The following is a 21,503-nucleotide window of genomic DNA, read 5'->3' as shown; positions in this document are numbered from 1 at the left end:
GTCAGCCAGGAGGCGCATGCACGGCTTGTGAAGTAGCAGTAACCACCAAAATAACTCCAACCTGGTCGGCATATGTCTGTATTAACAGAGGACATAAAAAAATATTCAGTGGTAATTTCTTCTTAGGAAATTTTTCTGTTACAAGGCAACCAATTCTGTAAATAATTCAGCCATGTTAGTTATTAATTACCTTGGCTAGTCATAAATAATTTGAAATTGGGTGATTTTAAAGTTTTAGACAAACAACCAAACTCGTCCTCCTCGGTTAATGCATAACTTATGACGTAATCTCTAACGGTAAGGCTGTATTATGGGTTATCATCGCCCAGAATGCAGCGACACATCCGGGGCTTTTGTGCGTGCTCCGCGCGAATTTCAAACTCCATAAATGATGTGAGAGAGACAAACAAAAGGGAAAGTGGGCCCAAACTGGCTACCAGGGCGCACGTTGAGCGAATTTTGGCGTTAACCGCTTTGGTTTTCAATGAGTTAGCATATGGCACTGCTGGGATGCGCGTTCGGGGAGTGCAAATGCAGGGACTATAACGTAATCCGAAGTGCTGGCAAAAGTGTGCGTCATCTTGCATGGTGCTCAAAACTCAACTTTATATATATATATATATATATATATATAAAAAAAAAAAACTATGCAAATTAGAAATCCTGCACATTCAATGTGCAGAATGTCATGTACTGAAATACTTTCCTGCTTCTTCATAGGTTTCCGGCAGACATTAAAAACACAGATCGCATTGTTGGTTAAAAGTTGTTGTCTCGGCCTTTATTATAATATATATCGTGATGATGGAAACAAATAGTTACCAAATTTAACCAAAATAGCTCTAATAAAGAAACATCCAAGGAAAGCCTGTATATTTGTGCATTGCTCATTTCCATTGATTTATTCAGTGAACAATTATTCGTCTTCTTTCGTGAAATGATTGATTACTTGTACGTAAAACAAAACAAAACAAAACAAAAAAAAAAAACAAGTTTTGGACTCTTACCTGACAGGACAGTGTATGATATGGAGAGCGGGTCATACTTTGACACAAACAATTCCTTTACACAAACTCGAGCTCCTGTGGTGTTGATATACTGTAAAATAAGACAAACTCATATGAAATGTTATATGCTTTTCTTGTTTGTTCCCTAGACTTCGCCTTTCTTATCACAACCTTATACCTGCGTAACATGAGCATTCTTACGCTGTTAAAAAAATGATAATCAAAAAATATAGCAATGGCCCTTCTACTTGATTGTCCATTGTGTGTCCGGAAGCGGCAACATAGACCGCTGTAAAAGCTTGAAATGTTGATTATCATCAAAGCCTAGAAAACTCATGTTACATTGTAAAATGTGTCAATGAATTATAAACCTCCATGGTAAATTCTCTCAATTTTCCAATGTATTTCTAACAGCTAGTAATATCTCTAACAGGTAAGGTGAACATACCTAGTATAGATTGAAGCGGCTGACCTACCTCCACCCAAGCTGTTATGGAATTGTGCATAGGATCTTGATTTCCACCACTTGAGGAATGGTTTGATGAAACGAAAACGCTCGGAGCATTTTGATATACTTTAGTGAAGCGTATGTCCTATGAAAAAGTCGTAGTGGTTAGAACAGGATTACATTCACTCTCAAACTCATTAATATAATTCACTTTGAAGTTGGCGATCCTACGGATGTCAAGGATATATACGTCCAAAGAGAAAAGATACTCTTTTCTCTCCAGCAAAACGTTGCAGTTTAGACTAAAAACAAAGTACACTGACCTTGCAGAAGGCATTATTGAAATCAGCAGGAGGAGGCTGAGAGTTTACAAAATAAACTGAACTGTGTTCCGAGAAGAGAGGCTTGTGAAGAGAGGAAAACGCCAACCAGCTCTAGAGAAAATAAGTGAACAAAAACCTTATGAAAAGTAGGTAACACTATTATGTCACTGGGCGCGTGACTTTACTATATACAAAAGCAGTTACAGTGAAGGCAACCTAATGTTAGACCTAAGAGAATGTAGACAATGGCTGATTTGGTCTTCTAAATGGTGTTTGTACAAATGGGAGAATTCAAGAAAGTTTAAGGTGGCTTACTACAGTTTTAATGATGTATAAGGGCACAACTTTTAACTCTTTTAAAAAAGGTTCCAAGCTGTTTTTCCCTTCACTATTTACTGTTTGCTTAAGTCTTTTACGATTCTATGTGAAATTTAAACAATTAAACGTCAACAAATAGTCAAAATGAGCGACCGAGTACCCAATGAGAGACTGGGCACAAGTAGGTTAAGTCACGTTTTTTTCAAATTCTACCCGTATGACCCCACCTGAAAATTTCAAGAATAAGAAATTGGGTCTGATTTAACATTCATGCAAAGTAAAAAAAAAAATCTGTAAGACAGTTTTTGTGCAAACTAAGAGAATGTGAAATCAAAAATAGCTCAAAATCTGTCTTACAGATTTTTCAAAAATTTTGGCTCCAAACGTGATTCACCCAAACAAATCAACCGTGAAAATTTCATCATAAGTTGGACGGTAAGTTTTCGAGCAATCATCGATCAAAGACAGGTTTTTACAACCTCGGACCAGAATTGAATTGCGCATGCCCTTTATTTAAGCGCGCGCTCATGTAACGCCATGTATCGCGTGCGAGAAAGGTACAGTAAATTAGAGCTCTTTAACCGAATGTTTATCAAACTTTTTTGCCATATTTTTTTGGCTTTAGGCTTGATTACATGTTTGAACGGAGTTTTGAAACTATCGCTACATATACCAAAGAGATTTAACGCCTTTCAAGTGCTGAAGTGGTTTTTGTTACTTCTTGAGGTTACTTGCGTCATTTTTGCACGCGGGACAAATACTGACGTGTGGCAGGCTATCGTAGCGCGCGCTACTAAGTCTCGGAAAAACTGTAGTAAGCCACATTAATATGTTTACGCCACATCACGTAGACATCATATTTTCCATTTAAAATGATGCATGGGAAGTTCTAAAAAATCCACATAGAGTAATTAACTGATAATTCAGTTTTTGAACATTTTTTCGATGCGTTTCAGCTTATTAAAGTGTTAATATTGTGTTCTTGAAAGGGATTTTTCAGGTAATCTCACGAAAACTCAATAAAAAAGACCTTTGACTGAAACCAATTTTTTTCCTTACCCTCTGTGCAGTCGGTAAGGATGCCGTATGTGGCACCCATGAATTGGGTTAAATCACAACATAAAAGCGGGGCAAAACAACAGAAATTTGTGTGTGCTTACCACGTAAATATCTTCATGAGAGCCTGCGTAATTTTGCAGTTCCCTCAAACATATTTTCAGTGAAGACTGGGAGAGGTCCTCCAACCAAACACTGGCAGCATCCCTTTTTAGCCCGGCATGGTGGTGTACCGCGGTAACAAAAACTGAAGGTTTCTTTAAAAACTTTCCCTGTAGATTAAAGGAAATTAAAAAAAAGGTAGAATAATAATTACGCCGCTTAGTAATAACGGTGCTACCTTAGCGCAAAAGACGTTTATAGTTTTTAGTGCATCGTATGAATATAAAAAATGAATGTAATTCCGAGTAAATACATTATGTTAATGATACGGACAACAAATGCGAGGAAACGTTGGTGTACTTAAATGTTATATTTCGATATGATACTTTATCATCTTCAGGCTAAGGTGACAACAAGTAGCTTTGATTTAAATACTGAAAGATGGTAAATTAGCAATGTAAAGCATGCGCATGAAAATGCAAAACAAGACGTTAATGTCAGGAGAATAGGCATAGCTTTCTGCTAGGTTTTTAAATCATTGTTTAAAGATGGTGCTGAACGCATGATATGGTAGGCTTCTTGGTATAGTAGTAAATTCCAATTATTCAGAAATCCAAATTAGCCCATCCAAGATGGTTGCCACTGGAAATCATGACAAAATTAACACGATCAATTAACGTTGTGGACATATAAGGCAACATTTTTGGGCGTACTATCTATCTTCCAAGTGTTACTGTCGTAACTTTAATAAGGCGGGCGAGGAATCCGCCCAGACCCTCCCTCCGCCCACAGAAAACAAAGAAAAGCCAAGTCTAGATATGGTTAAATGTGCACTTCTGAGCTGAGGAAAAAACCTGAAAACAGCAACCCCCAACCCCTCCCCCCTCCCCATGGAAAGGGAAAAAAGGAAACGAAGCAAACAAATCACTTACCGAGGGAAAATTCACAGTCTCACAAGTCGTCCCAGTCCACCACTGCGATATGCGCACCTCTCCACTGACGCCACCAACTGGAGCTCCCTGATAACCCATCCAGTCAACGGTCACGTTAGCACTAGACTTGCGTTCGTTGAAACCGGCTGCCATCACACAGGCAGTGAATTGATGGTAATTTACGTGTTCAACCCAAGAAACTGTGGCATCATGGACAAAGGACTTGTCACTGGTGTCAATGTGATTGACAGTAATCTGCACATCAATGGGTTTATCAGGATAGAAAACGTAAGGTTGGAAACGGATTACTTCACAATGGGAGTACCCCAGTGATGGAATGTGTGGCATGTGACGACGACCGCGTTGAAATGGAAATCCTGATATAATGATACAAACGTAAATCAGCATAAGTGACTTATGGTTAAAAAAATATATCAGACTAAATTACTGAAATAAAAAAGAAATGTGAGACATAAAAGGGTGTAATTGCGAGTTGCCAGGTAAACACAAGTGGAACTTTGAAATGCTTCATTGGAGGACAAAATGCCTTGTTTTTACTTTAGATTAAAAAAAAAGTAATTTACTAACATTTATAAGGTTTTGCCAAACGCGTGCTTTGTACGCATGTCTACAATGAACTCTTCAGATCCGGCCTTTACGCCCATTTTCTTTTTGTTTGTTTGTTTTCTGTTTTGTTTTTTTCGCCATTACGCCCTTCTTTGAATCTAAATTCCGATCCAGCCAAATCGTTAAATTTGGTTTCTGAATTTATGGAGAATAGGCCATTTTACAGTTGTGTGCTTATTGACTTGGCCTTGGATTGGAAGCGAGGCTGAGGGTGACCTTGTTTTGATACAAACCTCACTGCTTTCATATGAAGATCATGCTGTTCTTTTGCTTACTAGTTTGCGTTTACATATGAATTCTTAAGTTTTTGGGAGTTTGAATTTTTTAGCCATTAATTTAATTTGGAGTTAATTCAAGACAGCCTTTAGAGGAACTCCAGAGTTGTGGATATGTCGAAGTGTAACACCTTTCCTCTCGAACACGAAACACGTTTTCGCAATATTAGTGCCCCGATGCGCATCTTTTAAAAGAGTATAATGCTGCAGACATTGTTAACGCTGCATATCCTTGGTTTACATAATGTCTGTATACCGGCATCTCCAGAGACGTATCTAGAAATCAACCTACATGTAACTAAGCATACCTTCACAGCTGCCAGGATGTTGTACTGTAAAATTCAGTTGCAGCAAACACATTTCCTGTTCAAACAGGCACTTGTTGTCATAAGTCGTACCATTTGAGGAACAGATTGGTTCTTGAAATGAGGGACAGTTCTCAACACTGACACACCGAGCATCGGAAGGCCCAAAAGCCTTACAAAGACAGTGGTAATCGCACGTGACGTCTAAACATGGATCCAAGTCTAGAAATATGTGCAAGGGAAGGAATGTTAGTCTTCAACTAAGTAAGACATCCGGTTGGAAGTAGCAGGAGAGCGTGATGATTTGAAATTGAGTTCGGGGAGGATGAATATATCTGGCTTGATATTATGGCATATATCAAAACCCGAAACGCTCGAAGGAAAAATACATTATTCTCGATTCCCTCAACATCGAAACGTGTACAAGCGTATTAGTATTAGCGTCATATCTGCTATGAATGTACCTGAAATGGTAGACAAAAGGGATTGGGGCAAATATTTCAATCAATATACACCATTCCCAGTGTATCATGATCTGACCTAGAAGCCATGCTATCCACTGTCAATAACATAGTACTTTCCCACCACTTTCTCCAGAAGACGACTAACCTATTTAGGTACACGAGGGCAACACTGTAAGTGTGGGTCGGAGAACTGGTAGTCTTTCATTCGTGTATAAATATTTGTATCGTGCGCAAAAAAAAAAAAAAAAAAAAGGAAAAGAAAACGTCAATGAAAATTCGTCCAAAGACTTTGTCCTTAATTTTAGGTAAAGAAGAGTCCAGAGAAACAATTGTCAGCAAGGACAATATACATAAATTGTTGCTTGGTCTTTACTAACAACTGATTTTACGTACCTCCAATAACCACGTAATCAACTTGGATGGCGTCTTTATTGTTGACATCATTGTTATAGTGTTTCACACAAATTTCTGTTTCCATTGTGGACGTGTGCTAAAATTGAACAGAATTGTTTAACTTTTGGGCTTAGAGACAGCAGTGATGTAAATTGTAGTAAAGTCTTTTTAATATAATATTCAAGCAGAAACCACTTCATTTTGTGACTTTTTGCATACAATTAACTAGCATTTAACGAAATTTAAATATCCCTGGTAATTTATTTATCCGTAGCAATCATAACTTAAGACTATATAGGCCGATATCAATCGATGAGGAAGGTATTCTACGTTTATCACTGTCCATTGCGGATTTCAAAGTATACATTTTGTATTTTGTATTTTGTATATGTTAGGCCCGGTTCATACGTTGGCAGGGCCGTACCTAGGATTTTTTTGTCTGCGGGGGCAAACTCCGCACACCCCCACGGGGGTCTTCCAGGGTTTCTAGTTGGACGTTTTTGCAGTTTACCCCTACACAGAAAGTTGCCTAAAAGACCTTTAAGGAAAAAAAACACACTGATGCTTTTTGTCTTAAATTGTCATGACTTTTTATGGCATAAACACCTTGCTTAAGTGCGTGATAGTTTTAACGGCCTTCTTGTTGAGATTTGTGAAATTTGTAACAAACTTCATTTTGTAGTTGTTGTAATACTAGGCCCGGCTATTAGTTTTTGTCATAATGTAAGGTGTTGTGTTTCTTGGCACGGCTATTTGTTTCTTTGTTTCTCTAGTAATCGTTGTAGCGTGTTATCGAGCTATGCAACGTGTCACAGTCATAAAAGGCGTAAATTGTACTTAATTCACGACTGTCTTTTTGCAAGTGCTTCGCTCAACTGTTATAGTGCGTTTGAATTGTGGGAGTTCAGTGATTTTCTCCGTTTAATTACAGCAGTGCATCGACTGTGTTTAAAATTTACCATTAGATGAGAGGCAATGTTTGGTTCAAACTAAACAAGCCAAACCAAACCCAGCTGAAATGCCCTATGTGGCAGAAAAACACCGTCGTTGAACACACAGAATAAGAAGTCATATTTAAAATGAAGAGGATTCAAAAAAGGAAAATCAAAACTTATCAGGCACAAATGACCTGTGATGTTGATCATAAGATGGTCAAATCCAAGGCTCTATCAAATCCTTCAAACCCAAAATACTTATGGGAGTCGCGCAGGCTTTTAAAACCAATTAAAACATACTCTTGTAAGCTAGATTTAAAAAAAAAAAAAAAAAAAGCACACGCCAGGGAGTGGCATAGGCTTGTTGACCAATCATTATTTACACACCAAATTCTACACCACAGGCAGCCCAAATTACAAAATCGTTATTTTCATAAGAAAACTCGTATTGGCTTTTGGCTTGAAAGATTTTCCAACATAATTATTTGAAATTCTCATTGAAGGAATATTTTTTCCACTTAATTAGATTTTCTTGAGATTTTGGAACAACCTACAAGAAAAAGCTCTGCAAATTGAAACACTATGTTACAAAAAAAAATAGTTTTCCTGGCGGGGGCAGCTGCCCCCTCTGCCCTGCCCCCCCCCCCCCCCCCCCCCCTGCTATGTACGGCCCTGCGTCGAACTTTACATGAGCCGAACCTAATATCTATTAAGGTCGACCCAAATAATTAAGTTCGGCAGTTGATTCAGACGTCGAACCTAACTGAAGTCGAACTTAATTAAAGCTTAAGTGTTAAAATAGATTTTCGTGGTCAGCGGCTGTTTTTTTTACTCAACAAGATTCAAAATGGCGGGAAAGATGAATTCTGACATGGAAGACCTTGTTTGGTAAAATAATGAAGACAGGCCAAACACGGCTCCTATTTAACGAGATAGGGAGAATATGACCTCCAAAGCTAATTTGCTCTCACGAGTACGTCTTTCAAAGATCTCCCTTTTCTGTACGAAAGTAGGGAAGGGTCTTTGTAGATCTCTCTTAGCAGAGGCTGATTTTCTATCAAGTGCCATTTACTCATCTCAATTTCTTTATGTTGGGCAAATAAGGGCGATAATCCGTAACAAAAGGCAAAATGTTTGTGCGCGTGTTTTGTTTGTTTTGTAGTGCCGACAATCTTTTGAGGAAATTGACTTCTGAAAGAGTTTTATCTATAACTAAAGGTTATCGAGGTAACCTCTGTGGCGTAATCTCTGTTTGAATAAAGTAATTTTCTCTTCAAATGATGTTTTTGAACATTTTGTTCTGAGAAGTATTAAGGCTTCACCTTCGATATAGCCTGTATTGAACAGTTTCGGTCGGTTTGAAGTGCGTGTGCACATCAAGAATAGATTCTTTTAAAATCTTTCGCATCTCAGACAAGTGTATTTAGTTGTTTAGAAACAAGAAGAACAAGCACATTCCTCTTTTCCCGCCATTTTGTGTAGAATGAAGTCCTTTGCACATGCCAAGTCGATGGAACGCGCAGACCTCTGGGATACATATAATTTATATAATTTATACGGAACGTATGCATTTGGTTCGGCACATGTAAAGTTCGACGTATGAATCGAAGTCGAACTTTTGCCGTTCTATTCAAATGGCGCATTCGAATAGAACGGCGGGTCGACCCACATATAAATCTGTCGATCCTAACTGATTCATACGTCGAAATTTACATGCGCCCAACCAAATGATTAGGTTCGGCTCATGTAAAGTTCGACGCATGAACCGGGAATTATTTTGTAATTTTTTTTTTTTATATGTCAAAGGATACGTTTTGTATACGTCTTTCATTTCTCTTAATTACGTGGCCTATCGAGATGGAGCTAAAAGACTTCGTTCCTGGCAGACTATATCAGTGCTAGAGTTGCATCTCTTTTGCCACTTTAAAGTTCACATTTTTATATCTTGGTTGAGTTTCTTTGCTTTATGAAACCATTTTGATCGATTTTTAAGCCTGCCGACCAAAAGCTACTTACTAAGAGATCCAAGAAAGACCTTATTCGAAAACTAGTGTTAAAATAAGGCAAAATTTCATCCCGTTCTAGGCTTTAGATGCCGAAAATTTGTGGACGAACATAGTTCAAACCCAGACCCTAGACTGCTTTAGTAAGTTAAGTGTTCAGTAAGGGTGGATGTCTTCTCATAGTGCCATCAGATGCACAAAATCCAGCATAAAACAACAACAACATCCAGTATTGTGATAAAATTTGAAGCAAGTGGAAATTAGATAAATAAGCTTGTTTGTATTCTTAGGAGATAGGGTAGAATCGTGCTTACTTACTTTCCTTTAACCAATTGCTTATTGGATCAACGATAAACATAGCAAAGTTAAAGAAAGTACCTCAATCCAGCTGGTAATTGCGTCACATCCAGATCCAGCAGACAGACGCGAATTGTTATAACTGCGTTTAGGCGTCACCACCACCACAGGAGGAACAAAGAATGGATCTGTAAAGTTGATTTTCTGTAAGAGAAAATAAATAAATAAATAAATAAATATGAATAAACGTATATGATGATGATGAAAGTTAGCAATTTTGCTTATTTACTTCCATTACCTGACAGAAAGCATAGTTATCTCTGTGTGATGGTGAGGTAATGTTTGCAAACAACAGACTGTTCGTCAGGGTAAAATTGTCCAGATTAAGGTTAGTAAACGCTAACCAGTTCTGCAAGAAAGCAAAATAAATGAATGCTCCAGTAAACCTTTTCTTTAATCGAATATAACCCTCTTATTTTAGTTTCTAAAACTTTTTGGTATTTGACCAGACTCTCTGACAGGCTACTATACCAGTTTGGACATGCTACGTTTGTGTTTCTTTTCACCTCTGCTGTTGTTTGTACTTTCTTATTCTCCTTTTACCTTTCTCCTCTTAGCCAACCCCCCTTTTTATCTGGATTAATGCATTAAGTTCAACACTGTCTCTTAATTTACGTTGGCAAAATGGGACAATGGGCTGCAATGGCCTGGGATTTGAGCCAATAATCTTAAGTGCCGCCTTTCAGGATTCACTTTCTCATTTGGATTTTTTAGGTTTTGTAACACATCATCAATACATCCAAGAATTGACCTAACAATAAATGAAACCATGGGCTATAGGAAACATGGGTTTCGACTAAATAAAGATTACATTTTATCTCAAATAAAGTTTAATTACTCACAATGAAGTAGTCTTTTGTCTTTACTGGTCTTTTTCCTTATTTATTTCTTTTAGAATAGCCCTAACAACGCGCCATTATGATTCAGAACTATATCGCAAGCATTCGTTAAGTCTTGGTAACCGAGCGTCCTAATCAAATCTAAGGCGCAGGCGCTAAGCGCGCGAGTGTTAACTCATAAGGGTTAACGCTCGCGCGCTTAGCGCCCGCGCCTGGGATTGGAGTACGACGCGCGGTTACCAAGACTTGACGAACGCTTGCAGGATATTTCTGAATCAAACGCAGGGTTATTAGGGCTATTCTACTTGACATAAATGGCGAGCAAGGATCAGAAAAAACAGAAGACTGATTCATTGTGAGTATTTCAACTTTACTTGAGATAAACTGTAATATTTATTTAGTCGAAACCCTGTTTCCTATAGCCCCTGATAAAACTAACAAAATGTAAAAAGAGAAAAGTACGATAAACGCAATGTTTTATAATCAAAGGACAAAGACATTTTAGAGGAGGAAGCAGCATCGTTGTCAAAATCGTTTACGATTTATTTCTAAGAGAATCATTTCACAATAAAGGTTTCAAAACCAAGGTGTCCTTAGATTAATTTTAGGAAAAGTCAGAGAGTGTGCTTATTGCTACGTTCACTCCAATAGGCACGAATGTTCAGAGACAAGTTCGGGCACTTTCTATTCCAGTCCAACTCACCCTTTAAAAGGGCGAGTTTATTTCTTTATAAGACAAAGAATTACGCTACAGAAGAAAAAAGCAATACCTTGAAAAACAGTAATAATAAAAAGTAACTACTCACAATTTTTATATTTTGGTGTAGGCCATCAAAAAGCTTGGTTTCACGGGCACAAAGATTGAAACTATCCACACTGGGATGTTGAATCCACAGCGCCATGGCATCCTGGGGTCTTTTGGCTAACTTGTGACAAGGGGTTACCAGAACACTTGGTGGAGTCATAAAACGCTAAAAAATCAAATATAAAACAAGACGAAATTGAAAATAATCGAACAGTACTTGTTATCACCATTTAATATATAAGTTCAACCTCCTCACTCACTCACTCACTCACTCACTCACTCACTCACTCACTCACTCACTCACTCAATAACATTAGAAATGAGCTGCATTCTCTCGTTTCAACACACGATGATTTTTAAAAAACATAAATGATGAAGATAAGATACGGTATTAACTTACCCTAGAAAATGAAACCACTTCAAATATAGTAGGTAAATACACATATTTAATGTTTCAGAAGAGAAAAGACATCCTAAATTCAATATATAATTAAATTTAATAATGTTATACCAAAATGAGAACAATGTAGCCAAACATATCTTTGAGAGAAAGACAAACATAGTAGGGATAGAAGGACTTGATCTGGTCTTAATATCCCACGAATTCGCATTAGTAAAAAGGCTTACAAAGTTCTATCTTCAACTTATTTCATGAATCACATTTTCTTTTGTTATTCAACATCCTTTATTTAACTTACATACTTCATGAATATTAAACTAACTGAAACGAGGGATTTATACAGATAAATCCCTCATTTACATTAGCAGTACTGCGAGAAACGCACACATCAGGTTGCTTCTATTGTTCTCCGTTTCTCACCTAAGTGTGACGGTACTAATTAGCCGGCGCTTGTCCCCTTGAACAAAGGATCGCCTTCATGAATAATTTCATGAAATAAGTCAGTTAAATACCTCGAACGTCAGTATTTATCTCTTACTTAAACTTTCAAGTTTATTTGGTGTTTGCATAAATTTACATGGACACTTTCTGGGCGCCGCAGGTAGCAAAGCTAATCTAGACGGGCCAGGATGACAAAACTGAGAAAGAATGCCTTTTACTGCTAAGTAAGAAGGCAGACTGAGCTATGATATCAAACATACAAGAATAAGGAAAGGTTTTTGGGAGGACTAATAACAACAATAATAAAACGGTCGTCTCTAATTCCGATACGACCAAAATTACAATTAGGAATAAACTTTGTGATGCCCTTGTCAAACTTATACTATTATATGAACGCGAAATTGGTGAGCCTGAATTATTATCATACAAGACTTATTTTGACAAAAGCACTGTTGAACAAGTCCATATTAAGTTCTGAAAAGAAACAATAAATACACCCTGGTACAAATAAAACATAAAACATAGCCTGTAGTGTAGAACTTGGACGGAGCCTCTTAACTATAGACATAAAGGCTTTAATTTTTAGTTACTGGCAAAGCCTACTACATAAAACAAACAATCATCTCTTTAATGAAGCTTTTTGTTACGCAAAATTTTTTGATGAATTAAATAGTGATAGTTAATACGAATGCCCTCCACAAGCAATATAGTAAATCGACAACATATCAAGACTGCTCGTTCCTCCCTTAGAAAGGAACTAAGAAAAAAAGCTTTTTTCAAAATTAGCCGAAGATCCGCAGTAACAGTTCTGAAAACTCTAGAGAAAAAGCTACTCACAAACACTTAAAAATGACAACCAACTAGAGGACTCTGTTAAGACCATCAGAAACCCAGCACATAGAATTAGTATTACGAATTCGAAATTGCAACTAGTGCTTCATTCATTGAGTATACAAACTGGGAAATAACAAAAAAAAGGGGCATTAATCTCGGTAGAAGAAAGAACCTGCATAATATGCAAAAGAAATTTCATTGAGGACAAACGGCTTTCTTGTTGTATTTCCAAGAGTATGATAAAATTAGACATGAACTCCATTCTCTCATTTCCAAAAATAATCATGTTATCGCCAACTTAAGTAATAAAGACAAAATTAGTTATCCACTTACTCTAGACAAGGAAAATACTACTAAAACAGTAGGGAAATATACTAATTTAATGTTCCAGAAGAGAGAAAAGTTCCTCGAATCAGCATGTAAATAATGAATTGTTTCACTCTTTTCATATCAATTATTCTTTGTTGTAATCGCCTTGTATTAGTTAATTTGTTATTGTAGTTAACATCGAAATGTTTATTGTAACTAGACCAATATCTCCCTTTAGAGATTAAGGCGCATAAAAGATACCCTATCACTATCGCTCACTCACTCACTCACTCACTCACTCACTCACTCACTCATTCCCTCACTCATTCACTGACTCATGCATTCATACATCCTCCCACTCAGCAACTCACTCACTCACAGACTCACTTAAACCCTCAATCACACACTCACTCAATCACACACTCACACTTTTACCCACTCACCTCCCACCCACCCACCCACCCACTCACCAACTGACTCGCGCACACACGCAGAAACGCGCGCATTATTCACTCACTTACTCACTAATCGAATAAACCACCCACGCACCCACTCACCCCCTCACTCACTCATGCACCCACCTAGCCACTTACTCGCTAACTCACTCACTCACTGACTCACTCACTCACTCACTCACTCACTCACTCACTCACTCACTCACTCACTCACTCACTCACTCACTCACTCACTCATTCACCCACTCACTCAGTCACTCATTCACTCTCAATCACACACTCACTCAATCACACACTCACACTTTTACCCACTCACCTCCCACCCACCCACTCACCAACTGACTCGCGCACACACGCAGGAACGCGCGCATTATTTACTCACTTACTCACTAATCGAATAAACCACCCACGCACCCACTCACCCCCTCACTCACTCATGCACCCACCTAACCACTTACTCGCTAACTCACTCACTCACTCACTGACTCACTCACTCACTCACTCACTTACTCACTCACTCACTCACTCACTCACTCACTCACTCACTCACTCACTCACTCACTCACTCACTCACTCACTCACTCACTCACTCACTCACTCACCCACTCACTCAGTCACTCATTCACTCACTCAAAATCCTAACGTGTCATTGATTTTGTGCCAGCATTGTCTGAAAAGTAGATTAGTAGCTCATGAACTTTTGGACCTCTGTCTAGGTGCTTAGAAAAGTGAGAAAAACAAAAACTATGATTTAGAACTTCTTACGTGAACCTCGATAAACCAACTGCAATGGTTAATTAAGTTTATAACGAGCGTAAGCTTTTTTTTTTTAATTTCTAAAGCATCAGTTACACAAAATATCGATAATTGAGAGGACAAATCAATTTTGACAAAAAAGGTATCGACTGCTTACTTTGAAATTGACGTCCTGTAATCGAGAAATTATTTTGGCAAATAAGGTTGCAAATACTGTCCGTCTAACTTTTCGCAAGGAAAGTAAATTGTCTAAATTAACAGACCGTTTCTTTTTCCAAAGCTGGCTTAAGTTGATACCAGAAACGAAAGGCCGTTACTTTTAAGATCCTATTTTAAACCTAGAACTCTGATTACAAATGAATCCAGCGGGAAGAGGTTTTTCTACTTCTTTTTTGCAAATCGAAATTCCATGAAACAAATACTAATAGAAATACCAATTATGCTAACCTGTGGGAAGTCGATCCTTTCGCATTGTGTCCCAGTAGTCCAAGGATCCAAGTCAGCAGTTCCTATTTGAGCCCCAGAAGGAACGGATTGGACAGCGATCCAATTCACCTCCGCTGTTCCATTAGAACCTTCACCGTATTCAGAAACACAAGTGGTGAATTGATTTTGATCTTCTGATTCAACCCAAATAGCTGCACCGTTACCACGAGTTGGGCTTCTTTGCACCGAATGACCAAATGAGGCAAACACTTTCACTTTCTTTCCACCATTGAAAGGTTGAGAAAACAATATTTTCTTGCAAGCGAACAGTCCTGGACTGGATGTTGTTATGTTGTCTTTTCCGGCCTTAAAACTGGCGGCTATGAAAGGAGACAATAGACAAAGACTGACTAAGACTGAAGACTTTTTTGTCGTCAGTAAATTAATCCACAAAAGTATTTTGGTTGATTGTATAGTCCATCCATGAGCACCCAACCAATAATTGCTGTTCAAATTAATTCAAGACGTCAAGAAAGCTATGCAGGTGACTATTAATTGTAAAATGTGCAATATATGCTTTAAAAAAAGGTTTAAAGACCTGAAATTATCTTTGAAAATACTATTTTATCTGGTAAATTCCACAGCGATCTACTTCCGCCCCACCCTCAAATCTTTGTTACTATTTCAGCTTTAATTAAGAGACAAAATTACGAAAAATACCAGGAAAATGTTGAAATTAAAGCAAATTGACTTTTCAAGTTACCTTCATTGCCTTGGGCTAACAGCACAACTGTAAATAACACAAAGCACAGGTGCAGGGGGAGATGGCGCTTGTCAGACATCTTGCCTCAGCTGAAGAAAAACCTTTGTGCGGCAATGTTAAATGCAACACGTTTTCGTGATCATCATATTTATCTGGCTCCATTTAAAGTGTTTTTCTTATAGAAATCCTTTATGTATCGGTTAAGATGTATCCCTTACACGTCAGATTTAAAAGGCTCCTTTCAGTTTAATATATTTTTTTAATGCCTCTTTAACCCCCAGACATTCACGGGGGATGAGGTATCTCCCCACCTTCCCCTCCAACATCGGAATTATTGGTTTATTTTTATTTTTATTTTTCATTATTTAATTTTATTATTTGAAGGAAATTATTAACTGCACTTAGCTTACCGAAATTCCAGCAATTAATCATTTTAGAACGATCATCCTTTGGCCAAAAATTATTGTTTTGCAATTTATTTACATAATAGTTAAGTTATTATTTTCAGTGGAAATAAATAAACCGTAAAGGAAACTATAATTTAATAAAAGAAAAGAATGGGATTAGATAAATCCATTTTTGGGGAGAATGACTTTCGGTTAGAGGAATTATGTAGCTAGATGGAAAATAAATACATGGCCCAGCGGTGAACAACTGCTAGGCATAACTTAAAATTGAACGAACATCTGGACATCCACTCTGGGCGTTCATATCCAATGAAAGTCATCGTGTGAAATTTCTAATGATTCATGTTAGATGAGACTGAGGGCTTTATATGTTTTGGAATATTGTAACCGTATATTAGAATACTTATCGATAAGTATTAAAAGCCAAACAATTCATTTTTTTTCATTGAAATACTTCCTATTGTTCCGGCATTTTTAAAAATCAGAATCAGAGATCTCCAATTTTTCCTAGATTACCTCCCCCCCCCCCCCCTTTCCCCTCCCATCCCTCCCGTCTATTGTGATAAAAAGTGTCAATGCTTTCGCAAGCTTTCGTGCTGGTCGAAGTGTTAAGCCGTTTAATCTGTAATTTGTTGACTTTTTGTGGTCGTTTGTTCTTTGTCATTTGATTAATTGCAATTTTTTGTGCTTAAAATAGGTGAAAGTAGAGTATGGTTGTGTCTTCTCAGTGGAACATTGTTCTATTATTATGACGCTTAATCTAACCTTCTCCCATATGTTACACCTACCAACCGTTAAGAACTTGTATTTGCGAACGATTATCGCTAGGGTTTTTTGTTTGGACACGGAAAAAAACGGTTCCTTGGTTATCCGAACCCCCTTGAAGGACAAAAAGGAAAGTGAAATCAGTTTTGATTAAACGTAGCTGTGAGTGTGAGAAAACTTGATCGGCAAGTGACAACTTTGACCTGTATTTTTCAAAGAAAAAGTAAAAGGGCTATGTAAGTGGATATTAAAAGAAAGTGGACGCTCTTTTGGAAACTCTCCTCATCTTATGTTTAAATTGCTTTTTTCTGGAGTTGTGACCCACCGATCAAGCTCCGCGCGATCGGTTGTGCAAAACACGTCACGTGGTACCCAAAGGGACTTTGGCTATCAGACGATAACCGGTCGTCCGATTTGATAACAGTCGCCACAAAATTTTCGACTATAAAAACATAGAAACAATTGGTAAACTAGTTATCATGCTGGGTTATTGGCTGCAATCACGCAGAGGCCGTCACTGTCAGTTTTGCCTTTTCCACAGTAAAGTAATAATTCAGTGAAGTAGGTCCTCTCGGGATTGCAGGCATATCCGGCGGGAGATAATGCCCTTAGCTAAAAGATTAACCTCAAAGTTTTACAGTTGTCATCGGAGGTTTTCGTCTCTGTTAAATGTTATTTTTTTCGGACAATCTCTCAGCCTTGGACATTTTCCTCAGATAGCCCGGTCTCCTGATTGCGTTTGTTGGTTTATTCATGTATAGAGCTTTCCCTCAGTTTGTTTGTAAAACCATTGCTGTTTCGCAACTTTACAGGCCGACCCAAAGGCCATGCAGCGAGCGGATGAGTGCATTCCTTCAAGAAACCCTTGTTAATCCCGTTCTGGGAGAATTTAACCGCTAAAATTAAGAGTTATGCAAAGACATTAGACATTGTGAGACATTGTGCACACGTCGGCGTAAGAATCTTAAATGTATTATTATTAGTAGAGTACCTACTATTTTATGTCGATTTCATTTTCATGCTTGATGACTGAAACGAACGGGGCGATAGCCTATGAGAGAAGGCAATGGCGTCAGCTCTGACAGGCCAGCGGCGGGGTAAGGGGACCCCTGGGAATGTCCTCCTTAATATGAAATCGAAATGGCCCCCTTTTTAACCTGACTTCTAAAATTCAGTTTCCTTAAACTCCAGCCTTATGTCTCAATATTTTCCACATTGAGAGTCAAAGGTCCTGCTTCTTTATACAAACAGTTTCCTCTAGATAACACTCTTCCCTCCCTCCCCTCCATTGTATCAGTGTCATGAAGGAAAAAAAAAAAGCTTGCGTGTTCAACCGAGTGTCAAGCCGCTTAATGTTTATTTATTGATTGATTTTCTTTCTGGTGGGATGTTCTTTGTCATTTACGTAATTATAATTAACTTCAGGTCGTTTTCGGTTTTGAAATATGTAGAAGCAGAATATGATTGTATCTTCTCAGTTGATGGCCCTGAATGAACATTGTTCCAATTATGACGCTTACTCTAACCTTCAACGATATGTTAAGGTTTCCAAGAATTGTGAACTTGATCGTCGCATGGGTTTTGTTGGACAAGAAATAAACGATGGCTTGGTAATGTTTTAGATGTGTAAACCCCCATGAAGGACGAAAGGGAAAGTAAAATAATTTTTGATAAAACACAGCAAGTGACGACCTCTTCCATTCTCTTCCTAAATAAAAAAAAAAAGCAAAAAGGCCACATAAGTGAATATTACAAGAAAGTAGAAGCTCTTTGGATAACTCAACTATTGTTATGTTTATAACAAGGAAAAGTGGATCTATAACCCACTGATTAATTACGCGCGTTGTCATTGGACAAAACGCGGCACGTGATACAGTATGGGACTTCGGTAATCAGACGGTTAATAACAGTCGTCCGATGTGATAACAGTGGCCCAAACTTTTTCATCGAGGAAACAAAGAAACACCTAGCAAACTAATTAGCTTGCATTTGTTTAGCTGCAATCACACAGAGGCTATCACTAGCTGTTTTGTCTTTTTCTAAGTAAAGTGATGATTCTGTTAAGGAAGCTCTTTCGGGATTGCTGGCATATCCAGCAGGACATAATGCCCTTGGCTTAAAGATTATCATTAAAGTTTCGCAGTTGCCCTTGGAGGTTTGCTTCTCGGCCAACTGGTTATTTTTCAGACAATATTTCAGCCTTGGTGATTTTCCTGCGATATACCAGTCGCCTTGAAGGGATTTTTTTAAAAATTCATTACACACAGCTTTCTCGAAGTTTGTTTGTAAAACCATTTCTGCTTCGCAAATTCCCAGGTCGACCCGAAGACCATGCAGTGAGTGGATGAGTGCATTCTTTCCAGAGACCCTTATAAATCTCATTTTGGAATAATTTAACCGCGAAAATTAAGAGAATGCAAAGTTTTTGCTCGACTTTTAATTCATGTTGGCGGAAACGAACAAGGCAATAGCCTACGAGAGACGGCACTGGTGTAAGCTTTCACCGGCTAGTGGAGGGGTAGGTGGATGCATTGGAATTGTTTGTCCTTCGGAAAAAAAGAAAAAGCTTCCGTGCTCGATCAAGTGCTAAGGCGTTTAATCCCGTGATCTAATCCTTTTAATCCTTTCTAAAATTCAGTTCCTTTTAGTTTGTACTGGCACGGGGAACAGCAGAGCAACTGGCTTCTTTCAAGAGGTACCGCAAGTATCTGGGATCTTGAACAAAGGCAACAACAACTACAAGTTCTCTCTACAAGTTCCAATTCGTTCTCATGTTTTCAATGCATCCTTTTTGTAAGCTAACTCAGAGGAGGCTACTTAAACCTATTACACTGAGCTAAACTAGGCTACAACCTACCCCTTGAGTGTCAATCCTATGCAACGAAGCCAGTGAGAACTATTACATGTGACTTAGCAAAAGTTAAATAATTATTTAGTAGGCGTTGTTTAGTTCTATTGTCACAGGGGAAGAAAAAGTGATTAGCTAGGGGAAGGGGCAGATTTGGAAGCCGTGAAAACTCAGTGAAGGTTCTGATCTAATGTAATTTCTATTATAATTAGCATGAGTTGTAAGTCTTCTTAGCGGACTGACAGAAAACAATCAGAAGAACAGGTATAACAGGTGGGAGCGTTTCCCGCGCAAACTTAGAATGAAGGAACTGAATAAACTGAATCACGAAAATTTATATAACTTCACAAGTTCACATTAATATCCCAGTATTTTTTCACATCAAAGATCCTGCTTCCTCACACAAAAAAAAGTTTCCCTTAGATTACCCCCCTCTCCTCCTTTCCCTCCCCTCTAATATACCGTAACGGCAAAAAGCTTTCGTGCTCGACCAAGTGTTAAGCTGTTTAATCCTTTATTTATTGATTTTCTTTCTGGCGCATGTCCTTTGTCATTTGATTGATTTCTTGTCGCGATTCCGCTCTTAAAATAGGTGAAAGTAGAATATGGTTGTACCTTCTCACTGGTTGATGGCTTTAAATGAACATTCTTCCAATCAGGACATTTACTCTAACCTTCACCGATATGTTCAGGTTTCCAAGAATTGTGAACTTGATCGTCGCTAGAGTGTTTCTGGACACAGAATAAACGATGGCTTGGCAATGTTTTTTTTTTTTTTTAACCCCTTGAAGGACGACAGAGAAAGTAAAATCATTTTTGATAAAACGCAGCTGTGGAAACATTTGATCAGCAAATGACGACCTCTTCCATTCTCTTTTTAAAAAGGAGCAAAAAGGCCACGTAAGTGAATATTACAAGAAAGTAGAAGCTGTTTGAACAACTCTACTATTGTTATGTTTATAGTAAGGTAAAGTGGACATATAACCCACTGATTAATTACGCGCGTCATTGGACAAACACGTCACATGATACAGTATAGGAATTTGGTAATCAGACGATTGATAACAGTGGCCTAAACGTTAACATCGAGGAAACAAAGAAACAACTGGTAAACTAATTAGCTTTCATTTATTTAGCTGCAATCACTCAGAGACCATCACTAGCTGTTTTGTGTTTTCCAGACTAAAGTAATGACTCAGTAAAGGAAGTCCTTTCTCTGTTGTTTGCATATCGGGCAGGAGATAATGCCCGCGCCTTAAAGATTATTCCCAAAGTTTCACACATGCTTTCGGACATTGCTTCTCGGACATATCCCTCCGATATAGCAGTCTCCTGAAGGGGTTTTTTTGCTCCGATTCGTCATACAGAGCTTGTCTCAGCTTGTTTGTAAAACTGTTGCTGTTTCTCAACTTTACGGGTCGACCCGAAGGCGGTGCAGTGAGGGGATGAGTGCATTCCTTCAATAAAACTTTATTAATCTCGTTTTGGGAGAACTTTAATTTAGTGAGAAAATTAAGAGGATACAAACATCTTAGCTCTAAACTTAATAGCCAGTATACACTGTGCACACGTTGTCGTAGTACCTAATGGATGAAGATGTCAAGTGTGTTATTGTTAGTGGAGTGCCTATTGTTTAATGTGGATATGTAAAATCACGTATAAATCGATCACCTTCTGGTTATTCTCTTGTCCCTTTTGATAAAGCAGTGATCAACTCAGCTCTTTTTACTGGCAACAGTTCAGCAATTTTCATCAGACTGATAATTTGACGTTTCCTGTTGTTTATAACAATGCTGGCTACCTTAGCTTACTCAGTAGAATTGCCGAGTTACATTTTCATGCATAATGACGTAAACGAGCGGGTCGATAGTCTATGAGGAAGGCAATGGCGCCAGCTCTCTCTCTCTCCC

At 38.1% G+C, this 21,503-nt stretch overlaps 1 protein-coding gene and 2 long non-coding RNA genes across 3 annotated transcripts in view; 1 reads left to right on the top strand and 2 right to left on the bottom strand.

Moving 5' to 3' along the window:
• The window catches only part of LOC146450222 (uncharacterized), a 110,462-nt gene that overhangs the window by 12,928 nt on the left and 76,031 nt on the right, over nt 1-21,503 (top strand). The window lies entirely within an intron of this gene.
• LOC146450223 (uncharacterized) overlaps nt 1-21,503 on the bottom strand; it is a 110,039-nt gene that overhangs the window by 13,080 nt on the left and 75,456 nt on the right. The gene's annotated exons all lie outside the window — the stretch shown is intronic.
• On the bottom strand, nt 2-15,652 carry LOC146450228 (uncharacterized). The gene is made up of 14 exons (XM_085100588.1): nt 15,574-15,652; nt 14,832-15,190; nt 11,191-11,355; nt 9,784-9,894; nt 9,567-9,689; nt 6,251-6,347; nt 5,397-5,615; nt 4,187-4,563; nt 3,257-3,424; nt 1,779-1,889; nt 1,484-1,600; nt 1,008-1,098; nt 191-195; nt 2-76 (listed from the first exon to the last, which is right to left on the bottom strand). Exons 1-14 carry the CDS (start codon nt 15,650-15,652, stop codon nt 2-4), a joined length of 2,097 nt encoding a protein of 698 aa, XP_084956714.1.

Source organism: Pavona decussata, unplaced genomic scaffold, assembly GCF_977016875.1.
Source record: "Pavona decussata unplaced genomic scaffold, jaPavDecu1.1 SCAFFOLD_476, whole genome shotgun sequence".
Taxonomy (NCBI): domain Eukaryota; kingdom Metazoa; phylum Cnidaria; class Anthozoa; order Scleractinia; family Agariciidae; genus Pavona; species Pavona decussata.
Note: the sequence above shows the minus strand (reverse complement) of the source record. Positions and strands in the feature narration are given on the sequence as shown.